The 20,999-nt window shown below is 36.8% G+C and overlaps 1 protein-coding gene across 1 annotated transcript; it reads left to right on the top strand.

Annotated features, from left to right (window-relative positions):
- The first annotated feature begins 14,620 nt into the window (after positions 1–14,620).
- LOC114470068 (heat shock protein beta-1-like) lies at positions 14,621–18,257 on the top strand. Its single transcript, XM_028458078.1, has 4 exons — positions 14,621–15,116; positions 16,271–16,334; positions 16,552–16,672; positions 17,749–18,257. Exons 1-4 carry the CDS (start codon positions 14,780–14,782, stop codon positions 18,190–18,192), a joined length of 966 nt encoding a protein of 321 aa, XP_028313879.1. The 5' UTR covers positions 14,621–14,779; the 3' UTR covers positions 18,193–18,257.
- The last annotated feature ends 2,742 nt before the right edge of the window (positions 18,258–20,999 follow it).

Raw genomic sequence — 20,999 nt, forward strand, 5'->3', positions numbered from 1 at the left:
CCGTGATTTTGTTTGACATACTTACGTGTCTTTTCAACACAATAGGAATATAAAAATAAAATAAACAATATCACAAATAGGACCAAATATAGGTAAAAAATGTAACTCATGTCATCATCATGACATTCAAGTTTTCTTAAAACATCACAATCCATACAGCCCAGAATTAAGATACTGTATGGACTTGTTCTTTTTCAGTATTATATATACCGGTATACTGTATATATTCTGGCTTCACTTCAGACCTTTGAAAGTTGAGTCTGTCCTCTGCAGATGAAAACACACAAGCTGTGTCCGAAATGTCACACTAATGTACTATACACTAAAAACTCAATGAGTATATACTGTCTACTAGGGTTGTACATCTCCCTGTGATAACGATTTGATATGCATCTCGATACACAGGTTACGATTCGATTAAAAAACGATCCTTTTATTACCGACCGATTCGATACAAATCGATTTGATACAGTGTAGGAACTATACGATTTTTTTTCCTACGGTAAATATTTGTTGTAGATAATTTATAAAACAAAGAAGCCAATTCTAAACACAGTACACTATTTTCTTTTCAAATATGTAAAAGACCACATATCCCCAAGCATTGTGGCTTTATGGCATTGACAAAATAAAAACAGAACAAAAATCACATGTCAATGCATTTATTTTCAGACATGGACCAAAAAAAAAAAAAAGTCTAGCTGAGTCATTAGATGAGAACTCCAGAGGTAAAAGTAGCACAGAATACTAACAACAACCTTTCAGCCTGAGCATAGTGTTGTGAGCACGAGAGGTAGGTAACAAAGATGCAACATTTCAATGTAAACAAGTTACAAACCTATAAACAAACTATGTAACAACAACCATATAATGATGACCCCTGGTGGTCAAATGTGGCCTCAGGCCTGGGGAGCTGGAAAGACAAAGCAGCACCACATTCTTATCTTAACAATGCTTAAAATACTCGTCTCATATTTTTTTTCCCAAACCTAAACTCTGCTGTGATCATTAGTTATTATCACCCTACATTGTGTTTAAGTAGTCACTTTTCTGAGAAGTTTGTTTTTAAATCAGTTACTTGAGGTTGAAAAACGGGATTTGACGTCATCTATGATGATGACTGACAGCCATGGATCTTGCGTAGCTTTCTTTGTGAATAGCATAAGCAGTTACGTCGTGAAGGAAAGCCGAGACGCCATTAAACTTTTCCGTTCAATTTTTTGGTCTTTTGAGCTACTAGTACCAGTACTAACCTCTATGATCTGATCATCTGAACAAGCCGTTGGTAGAATTTCCAGTGGGAAAAATACTTAAGTTCTTGGTGTAGCTGGACTACAGGGGCGGGGCAGTGTTATCAGGGCTCCTCGCGCCGGACCCTACTGCGCAGACTCTGGCTCCAAATGACGTCAAATTTGCAAGATGGACGCGGCCCTAAGCGCCGTATTTTGGCTTCAAGACCGTTGAGTGGTAATAGCTACAGTGCACACCCGCGATCCATGACTCTACAAGCGATTCATCTTGGAATTCATGGCTAATTCCAATCGATTGAGGAGGCTGCTGCCGATGCAGCCGTATCTCTCACTTGTTGAACCGGGTATCCAGTCGCATCGGTTTATCATTCACAACCTTACTGTCTACTATATGCTATAAATATGATTAAGATGTGATGAGCGTTCCCACTGAAGTATACTTCCAAGTTTCAATCTTTTCATACTATTCAATGTGAACGCACTAATTTTCAAACTTATGAGTAGTACTTTATTATTATGCCATTTCGAACACGGTCCATGCTTCTTGGAACAGATGTTACTCGGATGGAAAGGTTTGTTTTACCCCTACCCCCATTCACACCTTTGCAATATTGTGATACCACTCGTACCATCAATGTTAGATATTGTGATGTTTTAATAGATGTCATCGAACCTTAAACCGATACAATACAAAGAGAAATAAAGATAAAAAGGTGTAAAACAGTAACCTAGGCCTCACACAAAAACCTTTTCTCTATTCTTTCTTCTCTGGATTGCCTAGGGAAGGTAAAGATCTCATGAACCAGGAACGATGAGTGTAGAGGGAAGAAGATGGACGAATGCAATCTGCTCAGTAAGCTTGGATCGTCGCTTTAGAGCTCAGGACTTCCTGTTTCATCCAGCAGTGTCAGCCTAAAGCACATGATCACCTCCACACTGAGCAGTGGGATCGCCCTGGCCGGCTACGCCCGCAGCGTCCTTCTGACGGGGCGTCACCAGTCAGTCACCCTGCAGAGGTCAGCGCTGCCATAAGCCAGATGCTGAGGGGTAATTCCTCATCGTGCTGGGTCTCAGCCACGGGACAGATGCTTCAAGCGGTGGAATCACTCTTTGATCGTAAATGGACTCTACGTATTATACATGATTGATTTTGAACCTGTAAGGAGAAACTGGTTCTCTGCGGTTTCCGTTTCTCTGTTCACAGCATCGAAAGCTTTTATTGTGGTAAACAATGAAAAAGTCCAAAAAAACAAAAAAGAACATACACAACAGCACACAAGGTTGACAGAAGTTAATTTGAATAGGGGCTGCAGAGGGCAGAGCCTCTTCTCACAAACACAAAACTAAAAGCAAACTTTAGATCGACAGGTGTCAGAGTACTGACTGTTTAAAAAGTTAACTTTGCAAATGTGGGTTGGGCTAAAACAAAAAGTATATCAATGGTTTATGTCAGACATAGACAACTGCCGGCCCGGGGGCCACATGCGGCCCTTGGTCTAATTTTGTGTGCCCCTCAAAGTTAATGAGCAAGATTACTCCAAAAACACACAAGATGACAAAAAGAAATACCAAAAACAGCAAAAAAAAAAAAAAAAAAAAAAAAAAAAAAAAACACAAAATGACTCCAAAAAACATACAAAATGACAGAAAAATACACAAAAAGAACAACAACAACAAAAAACACACAAGATGACCACAAATTAATTAATAACAAATGTACAAAACAACGACACAAATGACTCACACAGAATAACTCATAACACACCAAACAACAAAACTATATAGAATGACAGAAAACTATGCAAAATAACAACAAAAATGCGCAAAATGACTCCAAAAACACACAAATATATACAAAACAACAAAACATTACAGTAAAACATGCAAAACAACAGCAGAAATACACAAAACAACAACAAAGACACTTTGTTGTTTTCTGTATCAATGCTCACATTGGTCCACAATCCTAACGTTGACATGAATGTTGATAATTTGACCCTCGGATTGGAAAAATCGAATTTTTGTGGCCCCCACTGTGATTGATAGTTACTCATATCCGGTTTAAGTCCTACTTGGAGGAGTAGGGTTACTTTGTAAGCATTTCAAACTTTGAATCTGACGGATTAATGATGTCCTGTGGGATTCCTCAGGGCTCTATGTTTGGACCCTGTCTGTTCAGCCTTTACATGCTTCCTACTTCCACTTACACATAATTACATGAAGGAGAAATGGCAATGTGTCTTATGTAGAGTGAAGTAGGACTGCAGCTTAGGAATATTTGGGTAATCAAGTAAAGGTGGGACGATATCTCATGCAACAACATATCGCAATATTAAAATTTCACAAGGTCCATCATAGATGATTGGGGATCATCTGTTAACTATTCTAGTTGATGTTTTAAAAACCTTGTTATGCAAAGTTCATGCACAGATTGGAATATTTGTCATGATGATGACGACATGATTTGGTTTTAATTACAGTTTGGAATGAATTGTTTTTGAATTTTGGCACTTTTTGTACTTTAAATGGAAAAAAATGGTATATTTGTATTATTGTTTTTTAATTATATATATTCATATTGAGTTGAAAAAGTCATACACAAAGTAGGTATGTAAATATGTCCGGAGCTAAAGTCAAATAAAAACGACGACGTTGTGTCACTACAGCCCGAAGTGAATTCTCACAAAGTTTAGAAACAATATTTTGATTTCAAGTTCTTATTCACCAGCGGGTGGAAGTATGTTGTACTTTAGTACTGATACAGTGGCCTTTCCAAATGATTTATGGTCAGGAATATGACAAAACTACTGCTATGGACACACACACACGCGCACGCAAAATCACATTATTAATTCATATCAGAGCTTTCCAAAGCAGCAGCCAGAACCCAATGACAGCCACCCAAAGTATTTTGTGGTAAATGTGTTGTGTCTAGCCAGATTAATGACTTAATTATGGTGCTACAGCTTCCGCGCGTAACCTTTCCTCAGACACAGCTTGCTTGTTTTCCTCACACTGCACACACACGTAATTAGCTTTGTATTAATGCTGAGGAGGAAAACTAGAAGATGCCAGTCCAAGGTGGTCGACGAGGTGACTACCGTGGTAACCAGGAAGCTCAACTTTGTGGTTTTTAATCACTTTACATGAGTGGCTTGGAGTGAAGGAGGCTGAGATGAAGCATGTCAAAGGCCAGGCGGTGGGGAGTCGAGGAGGCGAGGTTCATTCTCCTTTGTCATCTGAATTATCATCGTTTTAAAAGATGTATCACAGGCATTGTACATGATTAAGAATTATGGAAGTCAATGTGGTTAGAGTATGTGGAAAAGCAGACACTAGATAACACATTACAGCAAGCATATTATCTCATTACTAATTTATATCATTTCAGTGCAGCGATATTTACAATACCGTTACATTCCGATAAATAAGGTATTCGGAGGTAGCTTGAATAGTAACTAAACCCCAAAAAGTATTTGGGTATTAAGTCATGTTATTAATTGATTCTTGTCCAACTCTTGGAATTTTCATCAAAGTATTTCAATTTGTCTTATTTTGTCGTAAAAATGTAAGAGTGACTGCCCTCTATGGGTTGAAACCTGGCTGTTACAATGTAATTTTGCTATTGGCTGAGAATGGTAGTTTGTGACATTTAGTTGGCTTTGACATTACAACCAGCACTGCTGAACTGTTGGCTCCGCCCAGCCAATAAAAACCAGCGCCTGTTGACTCCGATCCGGTTTTCCTCCGCTGTCCGCCATACGGTAATCCCCACCGGTTGCGTTTTGAGTGCGCCACGGTGCACTCCGGTTGGACGACTGTGACGTCACAAGACAGAGGAGTTCTTTCGATATTTATATAATCGCGCGAGAACACAGTTAAAGGTATGTGTTATAAATGCAGCAATAAACAGATAAACAGGTCAGTGTTCCTAACAAAGGAGAACAAGAAGGTTTTGTCATAGCCACATTTTTTAGCAACAGCCAACAGAGAAGAGATAAAACTGCACCAGTAAAACATGAACTAAATGTTACTGCAGTTTACAGTGCAGTTACAGTATGAGAGGAAACAATATCGTGAATGTAATTTTGTTTTTACACATTATGACGTTTTGGTGATGTAGTTACTTGAAATATAACCTGAAGTGTTTTATTATGAAAAGTAACCAGATATTCAGCTTCATTTGCTCTGCGCTGATTGATGCGCCGTGCTCCGGTGTCCGCCAGAAATAGAAGCCCTGCGTATACCTGGCAGAGGGCACCGGACTGTCGGAGCTGGGAAGGAGCAGACGCAGTGCAGCGGACCCGGTGGAAATGAACACATAGACTAAAGTGGAAACCTATCCAGTGGAAATTGGGGGATTTCCAGACTAGACGCACGTCAGCCAAAACCTTTTAGTTTCTAGTTTAGATATGCTTTGAGTAACTTTTTCTGTATAGTACATCCTAATTACTTTTTCTTCTCTCAAGAACTTTCAAGAACTTCGGATTGCCCAAGCTCCAGATAGAATCTGGGAAAAAAACTGATGAATCATCTAATCTTTTAATCTGAGGCGATCTCCATCCTTTGTCGTTAAAGAGCTGAAACATAAAAAAATAAATAAATAAGAGCTGAAACATAGGCATGTATCTGATGCGATGACCGAGATGGTTTACTAACTTCACACCCATCGTAACCCCCTATACCTTCCATCTGTATTCGTTTGAGGAAAGTTAAACAAATAGCTACAAATTACCATGGGGGGGGGGGGCAGGTGTTGTGTTTGTGTCTACTGTGAAAATGGCAAACTTTCCCCATCACACCTGTATGAATAATTCATGGCTCTGGTTGCTATCAGGGGTTATAAAAAAAATGTCAACCGCCTGGAAATACCTTCAGCCGCCCCCAGAGGATGTTGTCTCCACACCCTGTGGTGAGGTGAGAAGGTTGCAATCACACACACACACAGACACACACACCTGATCAAATGCCACGTACTGCTAGATGAGTGCACAGCCTGCGGATCACGGAGGCAGTGAAAGCTAAGCACTGCAGCAATTTCCTATTTTCTTCATTGTGTTTGAAAGTGTTTCACTCTGCACTCCATTCCTTCTCCAGATAATGATACACACTGAGTCTTCCCAATATTTGGTGCACCTGCAGATATAACTGCTCTACTTCTTCTACTGGAAAATTATCCAATTTTTGCACCTGCTTATTAAAATCTGGCAGCGCAGTCATTAAACTCCAGCCGTGCAATAAGAACTGTATTAAAAATAGAAAGCTCCAATTATGATCTTTTCAATTCGTTTATCTTCACCCTTAAAAGTCTGCTGCATTTTCATGTGAACGCTGCAAACGGCGACTAGGAAAACTGACTGTCCAATGGGACATTGAATATGCAAACACTTAATCAGGCCATTAATCTGGATATAATTAACTGCAAAGTTTGGGGGGAAAAAAATCCACTTATTCAAGACAAATGACTGTTTTTCACAGAGTAAATAAAAAACACAGTGGGTGGGTAAAGTACATGTTGGCTGAAGTATTTATAGTCACTCTTTAGTAGAACGTCTAAAGTTGCCCATGAATATAGTATCAGAGGACGTAGAGATGCACGGATTAGCTGATTAGTCGACTACATTCAACAATGAAATAGTCACGAGCTAATTAGCAAGTCGCTAGCTGGGTTTTATTCAACAGAGTGAAGCTTCACGTCTTTCTGTTTTCATATTTTGCTTCCTAATTCCAAAGACTTGTGCCGAAGCATTGTCAATGCCATGCTTGAAGAGGGAGCAGAAATATGAGCATACTTCTTAATGCTAACATGCTAACTAGCTACCTGCGGCTGCACCTAGCTTTATACGGCGACAGTATTATTTGGAAAAAGTCCAGTTACAGTGTTTTCATCTCACTTATACTGTCAAACGGTCTCGTGATAGAAGCAGTGTGTACCATATCTTAAACTGTGTGATACTAAGTAATACTCACCTCTAATTAATAGCATTAAAATAGCAGGTGTAGCATAGTGTGAAATGTTTGAACGAACATCATTTCTCCCTTACCAGATTAGAGTCTACAGACTCTAAAGTACGGTGGCCCTAAAACCTCAAAACACAAGATGCCCTGAGAGCTCACAACACAACCCAAAATGAAGAACGCCACAACGCAACACCAAACGGTTTTGGAAAATAATCTAATTGCAATATTTTTCCTCAATATTGCGAATGCGATTTCATATGCGATTATTTTTTTCAAGGGACTCTTGTCATGTATTTTTAATGAACACAAGCAATAATTCAATCTGTTTCATAATAAACAATTTCAAGATTTATTGCACCTTTAAATAAATATAGAATATACATTTTAAAGCACAGATTACAACAATAAAGCAAACAAATCTGTGGCTTTACCTCTTCAACATATCTAACTTCACGTTTCATGAAACATGTAAACATGTGGACTTAACAGGACAGTACAAGACAGGACAAGAAAATAAATAAATAAATAAAAATTTCAGCCTTTGTGATTAGAAAATCATGTTTTACAATATCGCAATAATATTGCAAATGCAATTGATCGTTCAGCCCTAATTCCAGATAAACTGTATTATCTTACAGGACTGAGAATCTCAGCGTAGCCACAGAAAACACGAATGAATGAATGAATGAATGAATGAATTTACTGGTCTGAAAACGCTCTACGCACGCAGGCTTTATAAGCTGACTGATGTAGGTCAGTCCATCGGATAAAAATCTATAAGTTTCCTATAGGATCATTCTATCCCTAGGATAAAATGATCCACCTTTTCTTGGGCAGGTCATTTTCCAAGAGAACTAATTGCTCAGATCTTATCCACTTCATAACCTACTCCCGACCAGGTTGGGTGTTCAGCCTAAGTTACCACGGTGATTTATCCCCGTAAGAAGTTAGCCAGCGTCGTAGTACAGGAGGACACACCAAATAAATCCCAACAGTTAGCGCAATAAAAGGAAATCCAGCTTCGTAGTACAGGCCCTTAGTGTTGTGGGGTTCTTCATTATGTGTTGCGTTGTGAGCATTTAGGGCCACCGTACTAAAGAACACAGTAGGTGTTTTTGTGTTTTGTTTCTTCACACGAGCTCCTACAAAGGCCTGACCACCGTTCTCCACCAAACTGTTGTACGTACGTACGTCTCTCTTCATTTTCCTGCTCACCTTCGTCTTCCTCATCATCCTGTGTCTCCACGCACGTCTGCTGATGGATGAGCTCATTTATTGCAACTCTCTCTCAAGTCAAACAGGGACACTGTTATTGCCTCAACACGTCTGCAGCGGGCATGGAGAGTGGATGTTAGCATATGAATAAAATATATCAAAAACAGCCTGTCTTCCACTATATTATTATCTGTGTGTGTGTGTGTGTGTGTGGTGTGTTCTTTCGGAAATGGTCAGTATTTGACAGCCATGTAATTTATTGCCACACAATGAAAAAACGCCCTCGCTCAACAATGTTTTTTGGGATTGGATTTGTTGTGACAGCTACATCTGAACTATTGCAACATGTTCACAATAATCAAAGGAAGATTGTTTTCCTTCCCTTTTATTTTTATATTTTTTAACAGTGTTTTAGTCCTAAAATATCAATCTGTTTCCAGGCTCCACCTACTGCAATAACTCATATTGACTTTCCAAATGTAGTAGGTTTGAAGTGGAAAAATGAAAAGGATTCATGCACATAGAGATAAAAAATAAATAAATAAATAAAAAACAGAAAAAGAAATGAATGAAAAGAAATCTTTGGGGGGAAACGTGAAGAGGTGAAGAGTTTTTGATTTATAGCAGCTGCCAAATGTATTGAAACGATTACAAATGGAGGAAAAAAGGAGAAATCTCTCGTAAGCAGCAGTAATTTAGAAGGAAAGAGGGAAAATCTCACAGATATTTGATTAAATCCTTATTCAATACATCAAAAAGATCTATTTACAGGCATCGGATAAACACACAGAGCTACTGAGAGACTATACTTATATTGTAGATAAAAAACTTTAAAGAAAACTCATTTTCAGTCCCAAATGTTGTGCCTCGGCCGCAAACAAAAGCTGTTTTGTTTTCCAACTCTTTTTGGAAAGAGCGCGATAGATGCTACAACACAAAGCAGTGCAATGATGAGACTGCAGTAGCTGCAATAAAGAGAGACGATTTGTCATTATCATCTGTTGTCCATGTGAATGTGATCCATTCCAGTTAATAAATCGCAAAAATCAATTGTAATTCCCTTCCTCCTCACCACCAGTCGATTAATCTAACCTTTCATGGCCCGTCTCTTTCAGCAGGACCTTATTTCACTCCTTTCAGCTCAGGCTATACCTGCTCGTGATGAAAACAGCAGCTACCAATTATTTTGGGAGTGAGTATCTGTTTTTTGTTTTTTTTGCAGTAAAACTTAACATGCTGGGTAAATGGGAGGGATGGTGGTGGTGACACTGCTTCTCTGATTAAGAAGCAGAGGATGTGAGAGGAAGTGATTAGTGAAATCAGCTGCTGGAACATAGACGTGCACCGCTGGCAGGAGGTTAACTGTTTATTTCTGCTACAGATGCAAGGCCAATTACTCACTTTTAGTTTTTTTCTTAAAGAAAGAGAAAATCTACAGCTTATTTTCCTTATTGCTGCCACACAAATGAAGATCCACTGACAGCATAAAGACATGCAACAATATCAAAATTTCACAGTACGATATTGTCACGGTAATAGGGCCACAGCACGGTATTATTGCATTATTGTAAAAAATAAATAAAAGTAAAGAAAGAAAAAATTAGTGTTTGGAAGAGAAAAAAAATGTTATAGACACACGTGCAAATATTCTAATCATATTTATCAGTCCCTCCACAATTTTGTGGTCAATTTCTGTGATTGTTGCAACATAAAATGCCTGATTTTGCAGCAAATTAAAAAAAAAAAAAGTTGTGCCATTATTATTATTATTGTGACTTTATTGTTTACCAAAACTTTGCACAAACTGCTCAATTAGCAAAAAAAAAACAAAAAAACAATCTTAGTCTTTGAGTTATTTCAGAACCATAATGTTATGGGCTCGGATTTACAACAATTGAACATGATATGGATCATTTCCATTACATTTTAAAGGTCGACAGGGCAGAGAACCATGATTAAGTTTTGGAAATTAAAAAAATTAAATTCCCAAAAATAATCCGTGATACTTTTCCTGTAAAAATCTCCTCAAAGCAGAGTTAATCGTGACTTTTTTCTCTTTTTTGTTTTTTGTTACATGCAGAAAATTCACAGGAGTTTAGCGATTTGTAAATGTGTGGAGATACCACCAGGGGGCGCAAGCACTAATGATATTTGCCACTGCTACCGTTTCTGAACAGTATCTCTCGTAATTTTTAGTTGCAAGCTCTATCAAAGATCATACATAATAGTAGAGTTTTTTTCATCTTATTTCTTCTTTAAAAGTCATTCTAGAGCAGCAGGATATCACAAAACTGACTGACCTAGTTGAAGTTCCCCGCTCATCAGCTCCTCCTCTGCCCTGCCTGCCTCCACTTCCTGCACGGGTGCGCAAGGAATCCTGGGAAATGTAGTTTGCTTCTCAGACTTGCTCGCTCATTAGCGCCAGAAAAAAACTACACTCCAAGTTCCTGTTTGATACCGCCACGTCACATGAAGCATTTTAAAATCGAAATACCGCGGCATTTACAATATCGTCCGTTAGAGTGTAACGATTCGTTTTATCAATGATTCGATTCGAGTCATGATTTGTTCTTGCCGATCCGATTCATGGAAGATAATGGTTAATTTAGAACAATTAGATCCGAAACAATTCAGTGACTAATTGAAATTGATTCAGTAACTTTTAAGCCAAAATAATACTGTAACCAGTGTGACTGTGAAATAAATACCTGTACACGGGACAGTGCGGGTGACGTTTCATAGATTCCTGTTGTTTCTTGGGGAATTGTTTATAAATGAATGGAGAAAAACAAACAAGTAAACAACATTTAATGGCAAATGTATTAACATTTTAGTTGAATAAAGTCCAACCAACAATTCAGTTCAAATTAACAGGATGTTAACTTTTCTGCTCTACTTTTCAATACTCTATGTGTTTTCAATAAAAATACATATTAAGTTTACCTGACTCTTCTGCTTGGTTTTTCCAACATAAAAAATAATACAATGTCAATATAAAAAATGAAGTGCGACCAAAATCTGTTCAGGTTAAATGAGAATCAGAGGTAGCTTGAAGTCACTTTTTTTCTGCTAAATTTGTTAAAATTTGGGTATGAAGTAGTATTTTTGATTGATTCTTGTCCAATCCTTGACATTTCTGTTAAAATTTTTCATTTAGCCATGTTTTGTTGTAAAAATATGAGTGACTGCCCTCTATGGGTTGAAACCTGGCTATTACAGTCACATTTTTCTATTGGTGCAGAATGGTGGTTTGTGACATTTTGGTTACACTTTAAATGTACTGTTTGTTGCAAAAAGTGCCACTCACAATGGGTTCAACAATACAATCCCCAACGTAGATGCACCATTAAAATACATGTTAAACAAAATCCCATCCTTTAAAAAAGAGGAGGATGTAATAATAATAACAACACTGTGGTGTGACACAATAAAGGCACCAACAAACAACACATTATACAGTTTTTCAGCACACAAACTAGGACTGATACTACCACACTAACACAATGAGACCCACAGTCTTACACAGCAAAACTTAAGGTACTTTTGCCGTAAAGGCTGCTCTCGCAGGATTATGTGGGAAATGATTGGATGGGGAATTCATTTTTTTTTTTTTTTTTTTTTATTACTATAAATTAATTTGGTTTAGTTTTAAGCTACACTTTTAATAAAAAAAAAAAAAAAAAAAAAAAAAAGACCAAACCAAATGGTCTGTTTTAGGCTTTATTTTAGGTGCTTATGCCTAAAACGGATGCTAACAAGGAAGATAAAGTCAGATATTTACAGGTTGACATTGTTTTCTTTGATATTGATGTAAATCATTCAGTGTAGATAATATATATTTCCAGCACATCACTCTTTGTATCTGTTCTAAAGTGTATACAAGTGTATATAAGTGTTATTATTACAAATACTATGATTTTGCTGCAGCAAACAAAAAAAAAATATATATATATATTGCATAAAGTCACTCTGTACATGAAACAAAACAGATTCAAAGAAGATTTTGCTTTCACACCAACCCAGTTTGGTCAGATATAAACTCTGATCTGATCTTAGTCTAAACAGGTATAAATTGGTGTCTGACCACTTCAGTGTGAACACATGATAATATTGAGTTTTTTATTCAGCTCTGTATCAGAAACTATCAGTAGAAAATCCCAGTTTAACCTTGCCCAATGTTTCCTACAGACACAATGTGAGGGTGTCACATACATCTGTTCAATCTGTTTGTGCTTCACTGGACAATGTGCCAAAGTCTCAGGGTGCACGGCTCTAAAAATGAAACAGTGACAGCTCTGTCACCCTTGATAAAAGAGGGAATTTAATGAAGCAGTTCAGACTGCCGAGGCACAAGAGAAATGGAGTCGAAGGGAACCAACCACCATCATAGATAGAAATGTGAACATGCGACTGAAATATTTCCCACAACAACAACAAATATAACCATGGATGGCATCATCATGAACCTCTCAGGAAAGGAACCAAGGAGACGAGCTGTATTCAGTGTCTCACCCGTCTCGTCGAATGATGAAGACAAAACTCACAAGGATGTGGGAAAAGCCGTGACAGCACTAAGCAATTTGGCGCCCTGGGTAAGATTTTAGGTGGCGCCCTTTTGAGTCCACTGCCAATTTAGATATCATCCTAATATCATCTATTTATCATCTATATATCATCCTAATACCAACTATTTACAAATGTCTGTCTTTTTTAGAGCTTTTCACTTATGGAACAAATTGCCTTTAGCGACCTGAAAGACATGTCAACTTTACGCATTTTTAAAAATGCTTTAAAATCACATTTTTACCAATCTAAATGTACATATCATGTATTTTTTAAATTTATTTGCTGGTGTAATGAAAATGTGTCTTGATGTACCTTTTTATGTAATGTTTCTATATATTTTGAACTGTCATAATTGTTTTTCTGCTCTTACTGGTACTAGAATTTAGATATTTTTTTTTTTAAAAATTCTTGTATGAACCCCAGAATGATTAGCAACCACCACCGCTGGAAGCTAATGGTGATCCAATCAACAAATATACAAATAAACAAATATCTTTGTCTTTGACCGGTTCTGTAATTTATTTTTCGAAAAAGAAAAACCCATTCAAAATTGTTGCCTAATCAATAATACATTTGAAATTATAAGCAAAATACATACAGTATAATTTGAAGTTGTTTATTGAAAACTGTAAATAAGTGACATAAATGAAGTTATATATAGAAAATGAATAGGGTTTAGCATAAAAGACGATATTAAAGACACCAGTATTAACACAACCAATTAGGATAATAGCATAAAATAACATGGTAAAAAGACCTTCAGTGGTGCATTTAGGGGTTACATCCTTTTTCCAAAGAGCAGGGTACAGCCCATTCAATGGGGGGCAAGGGGGCACATTATTTAATATTAATATTTCATTGACTTTGCAGTGTAGTCTCTTGGTAAAGCTCGTGATGCAATAATTTTTTTAAATAAATAAAGACATAGTGAAGGACTCAAAGATCAATAAATCAAAAATCATTGGTTTGAAAAAAAGATGCAAAAGGTTGAAATTGCTGCTGAAAATGTATTTTTATCTTGTAAACACACTAATTGATCTTGTGGGAAAAGTTTTGCGCATTGCATTGTGGGATGTGGAGTCATGTAGACGAATTCACAGAAGTGTTTTTACTCCATTCTTACCGTGATTCCTTGTGTTTCTTCGCCAGATAAATTTTATGCAAAACTTTTTTCCGACAATGTCAGTGAATGACAAACTTTAATTCAATTAACGTGGCCATGTTTTTTTTTTTTTTTCTTCTGATAACAAATAGTACTAACTACTTTTGATTTAATAATACTATAAGAAAAGACAAAAGAAGAATACACTTCTTTTCTTATGCTATGTGTGGCGCCCCCTGAATAAATAGCATTTTCCTTCACTGCCACAGACTGTAGAAAAAAGCCTGTTCTTCCCACAACAAATGGATCCTTTAAATCCCAAACAGGCCATGACCAATGTTTGATATTTGCCATCACACCATGAAAAGTTATAAATATAAGTAATTAGTCTGCGGTCATCCTAAGGCCAGCAAGAGGTATCAGCCTCCTCCACACCCAACCTCTGAGCAGCCTTCTCATGGGAGCAGAACAAGTGCTTACTAAGTGCTAAAACAGACATCAGCACTATATAAAGGCCCACAAAGGTCTCTCTCTGACTACCGGGGATTCTTTTTATTGCCCTCTTTCATCAAACACTATTTAATTGCAACAATTTATTCAAGTCAAGCTGCAGGACTCTTAAAGATCCACTTGAGACCACGACAAAGAAACTTTTTTGGTGTTTTTTTAAAAAAAATATTTAGATATGAGTGACTCAAGTAAAACCGAGACTTCCTGTGGAGAGAACATCAGGGGCTCCCCTTGGTATCCAATGAGGAAATGGTGGTACTTCAACCACGATGCAGGCGTGACACCTTGTGTGGAGCTCGCCGACCCTCGGCAGATGGAAGGCTTTCAGAGGAGTCTGGCAGCTCCGTCCTGGTTCGGATTCATGCCAACTCCGATGTTTGTGTCCTTCAATAATGGAGCCATGAATCATCATGGCAAGAAGATTCCGAAGTGGAAGGTCAGCATGGATGTGGCGTTGTTCTCCCCTGCAGAGATTTCAGTCAGCATCAGAGATGGATTCCTGGAGGTTAAAGGTACAGAACGCAGCCTGGGGAAAAACTGTGATGTTATGTTAGTGTTGTTAAGGTTGTGAGACTGAGGTATACTACAATAGTAGCACAATACTAATGAAAAAAAATAAAGATAAAAAATCCCAGGATCCACATTTTAAACAACCACAAACATAAGACAGGCTTTAAATGGTTTTATAAATTTATTTTAAACATAACAAGCAATTATTAGAAATCACACCAACATTCTGCATTAAACGCTTCTACAGAGAATACATCATCTTCTATTGATAGAAATCATTTCATGTGCACTGGTAATTTTAACAGCAAATTTTGATTTAGTTTTAATCACGGTCTTTTGATTAAAATGCAATTCAGTTTTAGTCCAAATTTAATCATCAGGGCTATTTCAGTTATAGTGTAGTTTTGGTTAACTTAATTACATCAACAATTTAGGCCATTAACATATAAAACATGAATGTTCAGGCATTTTTTTTTAAGATTCTATCACTATTTATCAAACTGATACTGGATGGTATTAATATTTGTAAATACACACAGACTAACTTGATGAGATCACTGTGTAAGAACACGTGATCACATGAATTCTGATTGGATTTCATCCAAAGTGACAAAATTATACTGTAGTTCAGTCTAATTATGATATAGTCTTCGTTCAAAAGTATTAATAAAATGTCATAGTCTACTTTTTTTCATTTGCATTCATTTATTTACTTATTTTAAACATACACAATTAGAAAATATATATACACAAAAATCAGCATCAAAAGACGATAGAAACAATGAACAAAATATTCATTGAAAATCAAAAGGAAAAGAAATACAACATTTAAACACATATATGTTTGGTAACTTTAAAAAAAAAATGTAGTCGAGGAAATCTATGACGAAAATGTAGTGTTGAATCAACAAAATGAACACTGCTCTAGTGTGATTGAATTATCAGACAGTCAGTTCACAGAAATCCTTCTTTAAACTGAAAACTGATTAAAAGAGCTGTAAATAACCACATTACAAAGCTGTTTGAATAACGGGCTTGGGGAAATTAAATTCATTTCTCTGACGCAGAAATTAATTTCCATGGTCTGTGTGTGTGTGTGTGTGTGTGTGTGTGTGTGTCCTTACATTTTTCCTCATAAATGCTAATCCATCCTCAGGGAAGCACGAGGAGAGGCCAGACCAGCATGGGTTTACTGCCAGATGTTTTACAAGAAAATACAGGTAAGCAAAGTAAACACCAACATTATTTCCCTGCAATCATGAAATGTGCACAGATGAAGTCTTTTCCAAACAGCAGGCACGAGCCGGCCATTCAGCTCTCAACAGTATTGCAGCTTTAAAAAAGCTCAGTGAGCTAAAAAATGAGCCGTTACTCACACCATTAGTTTCACTAGCTGCACAAGCAGAGCAATTATCAACATAGCTGTGTGGTTTCCAGGCTCCCCGGGGACGCTGATGTCACTAAAGTCAATTCTACGCTCTCAGCTGATGGAGTTCTGACTGTGGAAGTTCCCTTTGCTGAAGCCTCGGCTCCTCCTGCCGTCATCATTCCCGTCAAGGTGATGGAGAGTTAATGTTACACACACAGCATTCACAGTGAAATAAAAACATCTGCCAGATGTCTCACAGAAAAGCAGATTCTTCTTCTTCTTCTTCTTCTTCTTCTTCTTCTTCTTCTTCTTCTTCTTCTTCTTCTTCTTCTTCTTCTTCTTCTTCTTCTTCTTCTTCTTCTTCTTCTTCTTCTTCTTCTTCTTCTTCTTCTTCTTCAAAGCGATGACTACTACTACTTGTTGTGCAACTACTACTTCTACTTCTTCTTTTTCAAAATCTAGTACAACTTCTTTGCTGTTGTCTTCTTCTTCTACTACTACTAGTCCTTCTTCTACTTCTACTTCTTTTACTGCTACTACTACTTCTTCTACAACTAGTACTTCTTCTACTTCTACTTCTACTTCTACTTCTTCTTCTACAACTAATACTACTTCTACTTCTACTACTACTACTACTTGTTCTTCTACAACTAATACTACTTTTACTTCTACTACTACTACTACTTGTTCTTCTACAACTAGTACTACTTCTTTTTCATTGTCGTCCTCTTCTACTACTACTACTTCTACTTATTCTACTACTACTACCTCTTCTACTTCTTCTAATTCTACTACTACGTCTTCCTCTACTACTACTACTAGTACTACAAATAGTACTTCTTCTTTTTCTTTGACTATAACTTCTTTTTCTTCTTCTCCATCTGAGGAAATCCAACTTCCCATGTGCAAACCATTACCAAATATTGCACAAAGCTCCAGTCCGATGCCAGATTGTCTCAGTTAAAAAAACAGGCCAATCATCCTAAAGGTGGCGATACAGCAAACGTCCATATATCAAAATTTTGGAAATTCACAACAAATCAACCTTATGTGCTACAGATTTGCAGCTTCCACCAAAATGTAGCCTCAAACATTTTGTACATTTAAATATATTGCAAATCATGAATGTCATTCCAAAAATGTAAAACTATTGGAATAAATAGAAATAAAGCACAACATCTCAACAAAAAGACATTAACTCATCAGTTTTGGGCTTTTTACTCAAAATGACTATGAATGTGTTTATGGTCTTTGCTCAAACACAGGTGGAGATAGGAAGCGCCGGAGAACCAGAAAAACACAATGAAGAGGAACAAAAACACCCAGACCAGGTTTGCTACGAAGCACCTGGCGAGTCCTCGTCTTCCAATGAGCTCAATGATCAGGACCAACCAGACAACTACTCAGCTCAGCTTCACCTGGATGAAGAACTCAATAAACCATTAGCTGAGAAGACCAATGGAAAAGCCTCTGGAGAGGACCATCCTTCAGCTCTTCCTGAGCCATTCTTTGAGCACCAAGATAAGTTGGAAGAAATCATTGCGGAATCTCAAAAGTTCAAACATGAAGCACCAGTTAAAGATAGTGAGATGCAAGTGAATGCAGGTTCCTCTGCTGAGGAGCCAGAGGAGCAGGAGCTCATGAGCAAACCTCTGGAAGCTTCTGACAGCAACCAAAATCATGCTGAGGGAAGAGAAATAAAAGAGTAAAAGTCTGTACCATTATGAATGCTTTCATGTTGGTACAAACCTCAGCTGTTTACCTTCAATAAAGCACGAGCATTTAAAACATCTTCAACACTTTGTATTTATTGGTTTAGCCAACCGTCTTCTATTAACGTACAGGTTTGTTTTGTGTCTCACTCTACAAATATCTGCAGTATATTGCAGTAATAATCAAATATTGACTTTAATTGGATGTCTGCAAATCCAAATAGCAAAAAAAAAAACTTTGTGCAGAATCTTGTGCAGCACGCTCGCAACCTTTTGTTTATTATAATTCATGAAAAACCAGCGCAAAACTTCCACCAAGCACCAAATATCTTCTTTGCTAGATATTCAGATTTTTGAAAAGTCGGGATTAAAGGCGCAATCCGGATCCGATCTGAATGAAACTCTGAGAGATATTTTAGGAACCAACCCGACTTAACTGAGTCAAATCTTATAAAGATCGGTCAATTACGAACTTTGAACATTTTGCCAATGATAGTGAGCCAGTCTCCTTATTTGATGGAGAGGCAACAATAATCAGTTACTCAATACAGCCTCTAGTGGTGGAAATGGATGAGATAAAATTATTATTATTATTATTATTATTATTATTATTATTAGTCAAACAAAATCCACAAAAACATTTTTTTTTAACTTAGAGAACCAAATTAATGTGTTTTCTTTCCCAATCTACACCTACAAGCAAAAAAAAAAATCGTACAGTGCCATTTGTAAACAAGTGATCCAAACTGTCCATAGCAAGCACCGGAGTTTATTAGCTACATATTATTTTGTGATGTGCATGACAATGTGTTGAAAACAAAAGAATTACATAAGATCTGTTTTCTGTCTGAGATAGAAAAATGGGGAGTGGCAGTTACAGTATGTACTGCCCAGGGGGCCAAATATGGGCCCTTGGTTTAATTTTGTTCACCTCCCAAAGTAAAAGCACAAAACCATCCCAAAAACGGAATGACCGAAAAAAACACAAAAAACAACCAAAAAATACATGTTTTTATAAAATACAGAAAGATACAGAAAAAGGACAACAAAAAGACACAAGATGGCTACAAAAAATATCTGAAAAATATGCAAAACCACAAGAAAAATACAAAACAACAAAAACGTGATGAATGACAAAATAATGCACAAAACAACACACACGAACGCAAAAAAAAAAATAAATAAACAGCGGAAATCTGCAAAATGACAACAAAAATTACTCCAAAAAAGAATTATAAAATACAAAAAGATACAGAAAAAGGATAATAAAATTACATAAACCAAACCCTTTATTCTGTCTTGTATTAATGCTCAGGTTGGTCATTATTCTGAATGCTGACATGAACGTTGATAAATATGCAGTTTCTTAGACCTTGAAGACGTTCCACATTTCAAAAAGTGGTTTCCGTTGACGTCCTTCCAACAAGCACTTTACTCTGATACTGTATGCTAGCACAGCTGTGTCCATTCCAAAAAAGGAAGCTGGATAGAGTTCAACGATGCATTTGCCAAAGTGACATACAATAGCAATAAAAAAAAAAAAAAAAACAAACAAAGAAATATCCGCTGCATTGAAGGAACCAAATCTGAAGAAACTATAGAAGTCTTTCCACAGTGCATCTGGGGTTTTTATATCACCCCATTTCAGTTCAATAATTCAAGAAGATTACTTTTTTATTTTATTTTAACACATTCTGCATCATGCCGTGGAACCGCCCCAATTTAGCTGTACTTCCTTTCTAAAGCTCTGGCAGAGCTGAGCCTCAATGAGCCCATTTTTCAACACACAGCAGTGCCAATCTCATCCAGTTCTAAATCCGCTGCTAATCTGCTGCCCAGTCTCTTCAATCCTTCAACAATAACACCAACGGCTCACTGATTTCCCCAAACTGAAGCCACATGAGCTGCACGGTTCACAAAGAAAAGACACATGCACCCACTCAGTGATTGGGATGGCATTTTTCTTTTATTTCATCATCACTCCATACAAAGACATCAACTCTTCCTCAAGCTCAAACAGAAAGGACACAAACGTGATGAAAAAAGGAGATTATCTGATTGTTAATTAAAGAGAATCAATATATAATAAAGCATATTTACAGAAGGCATTGCATGAACACAAAATCTATACACACAGGTTGAGGTTTGACAATACGACAACAAAAACCAACGATTTAAAGTGACATCTGAATATTCGGATCAATCGGAGTCCAATTAAAATAAGTAGAAACAACCAAAACCATGTAAAATGAATCAACTGTTCTGTTGGCATCGATACAAATGTCAATGATTCCTGTGGAACATTTGATCTGAAGTGGGCCACAGATTGTTGGCAAGACAATAAGATAATTCAACCAAGTCTGCATTCCATGTATAGATGATACTGTATATGAAGTATGTAATAATAAGTTAACTTAAACTTAAATTCACTTGAATTTGTATTCAAATTTAGGAAATTTTGTTGAATAATATGAGAAAAATAGCAGGGATTTTTGTGAAAATGTGGTTCTTTTAACAATTTGTGATAAAAAATGTTGGCCATCATGTGATATAAGCATGTTAAAACTAAGATAATATTGTAGCGTTTCGTGCAATTTGTGTATTTAGAGAGGTTGAGATATCATTCATCACTGTAGCCTCACAGCTAGATTGTTGTAAATATCTGAATCATGTTTGTACATTTTGTATTATTTTATAAATGTAAATATAAATGGATAAGATAAAATTATTACTGTCAAACAAAACACACAAAAACATTTTTTTGACTTATAGATAAGAACCAAATTAATGTATTTTCTGCCCCA

The sequence above is a fragment of the Gouania willdenowi genome, chromosome 9 (assembly GCF_900634775.1).
Source record: "Gouania willdenowi chromosome 9, fGouWil2.1, whole genome shotgun sequence".
In the NCBI taxonomy this organism is placed as follows: Eukaryota; Metazoa; Chordata; class Actinopteri; order Blenniiformes; family Gobiesocidae; genus Gouania; species Gouania willdenowi.

Coding starts and splice junctions, on each gene's coding strand:
- LOC114470068 (XM_028458078.1), top strand. CDS start 14,780: ATGAGTGACTCAAGTAAAACCGAGACTTCCTGTGGAGAGAACATCAGG. Junction 15,117..16,270: donor TGGATTCCTGGAGGTTAAAG/GTACAGAACGCA, acceptor ATCCATCCTCAG/GGAAGCACGAGGAGAGGCCA. Junction 16,335..16,551: donor TGTTTTACAAGAAAATACAG/GTAAGCAAAGTA, acceptor TGTGGTTTCCAG/GCTCCCCGGGGACGCTGATG.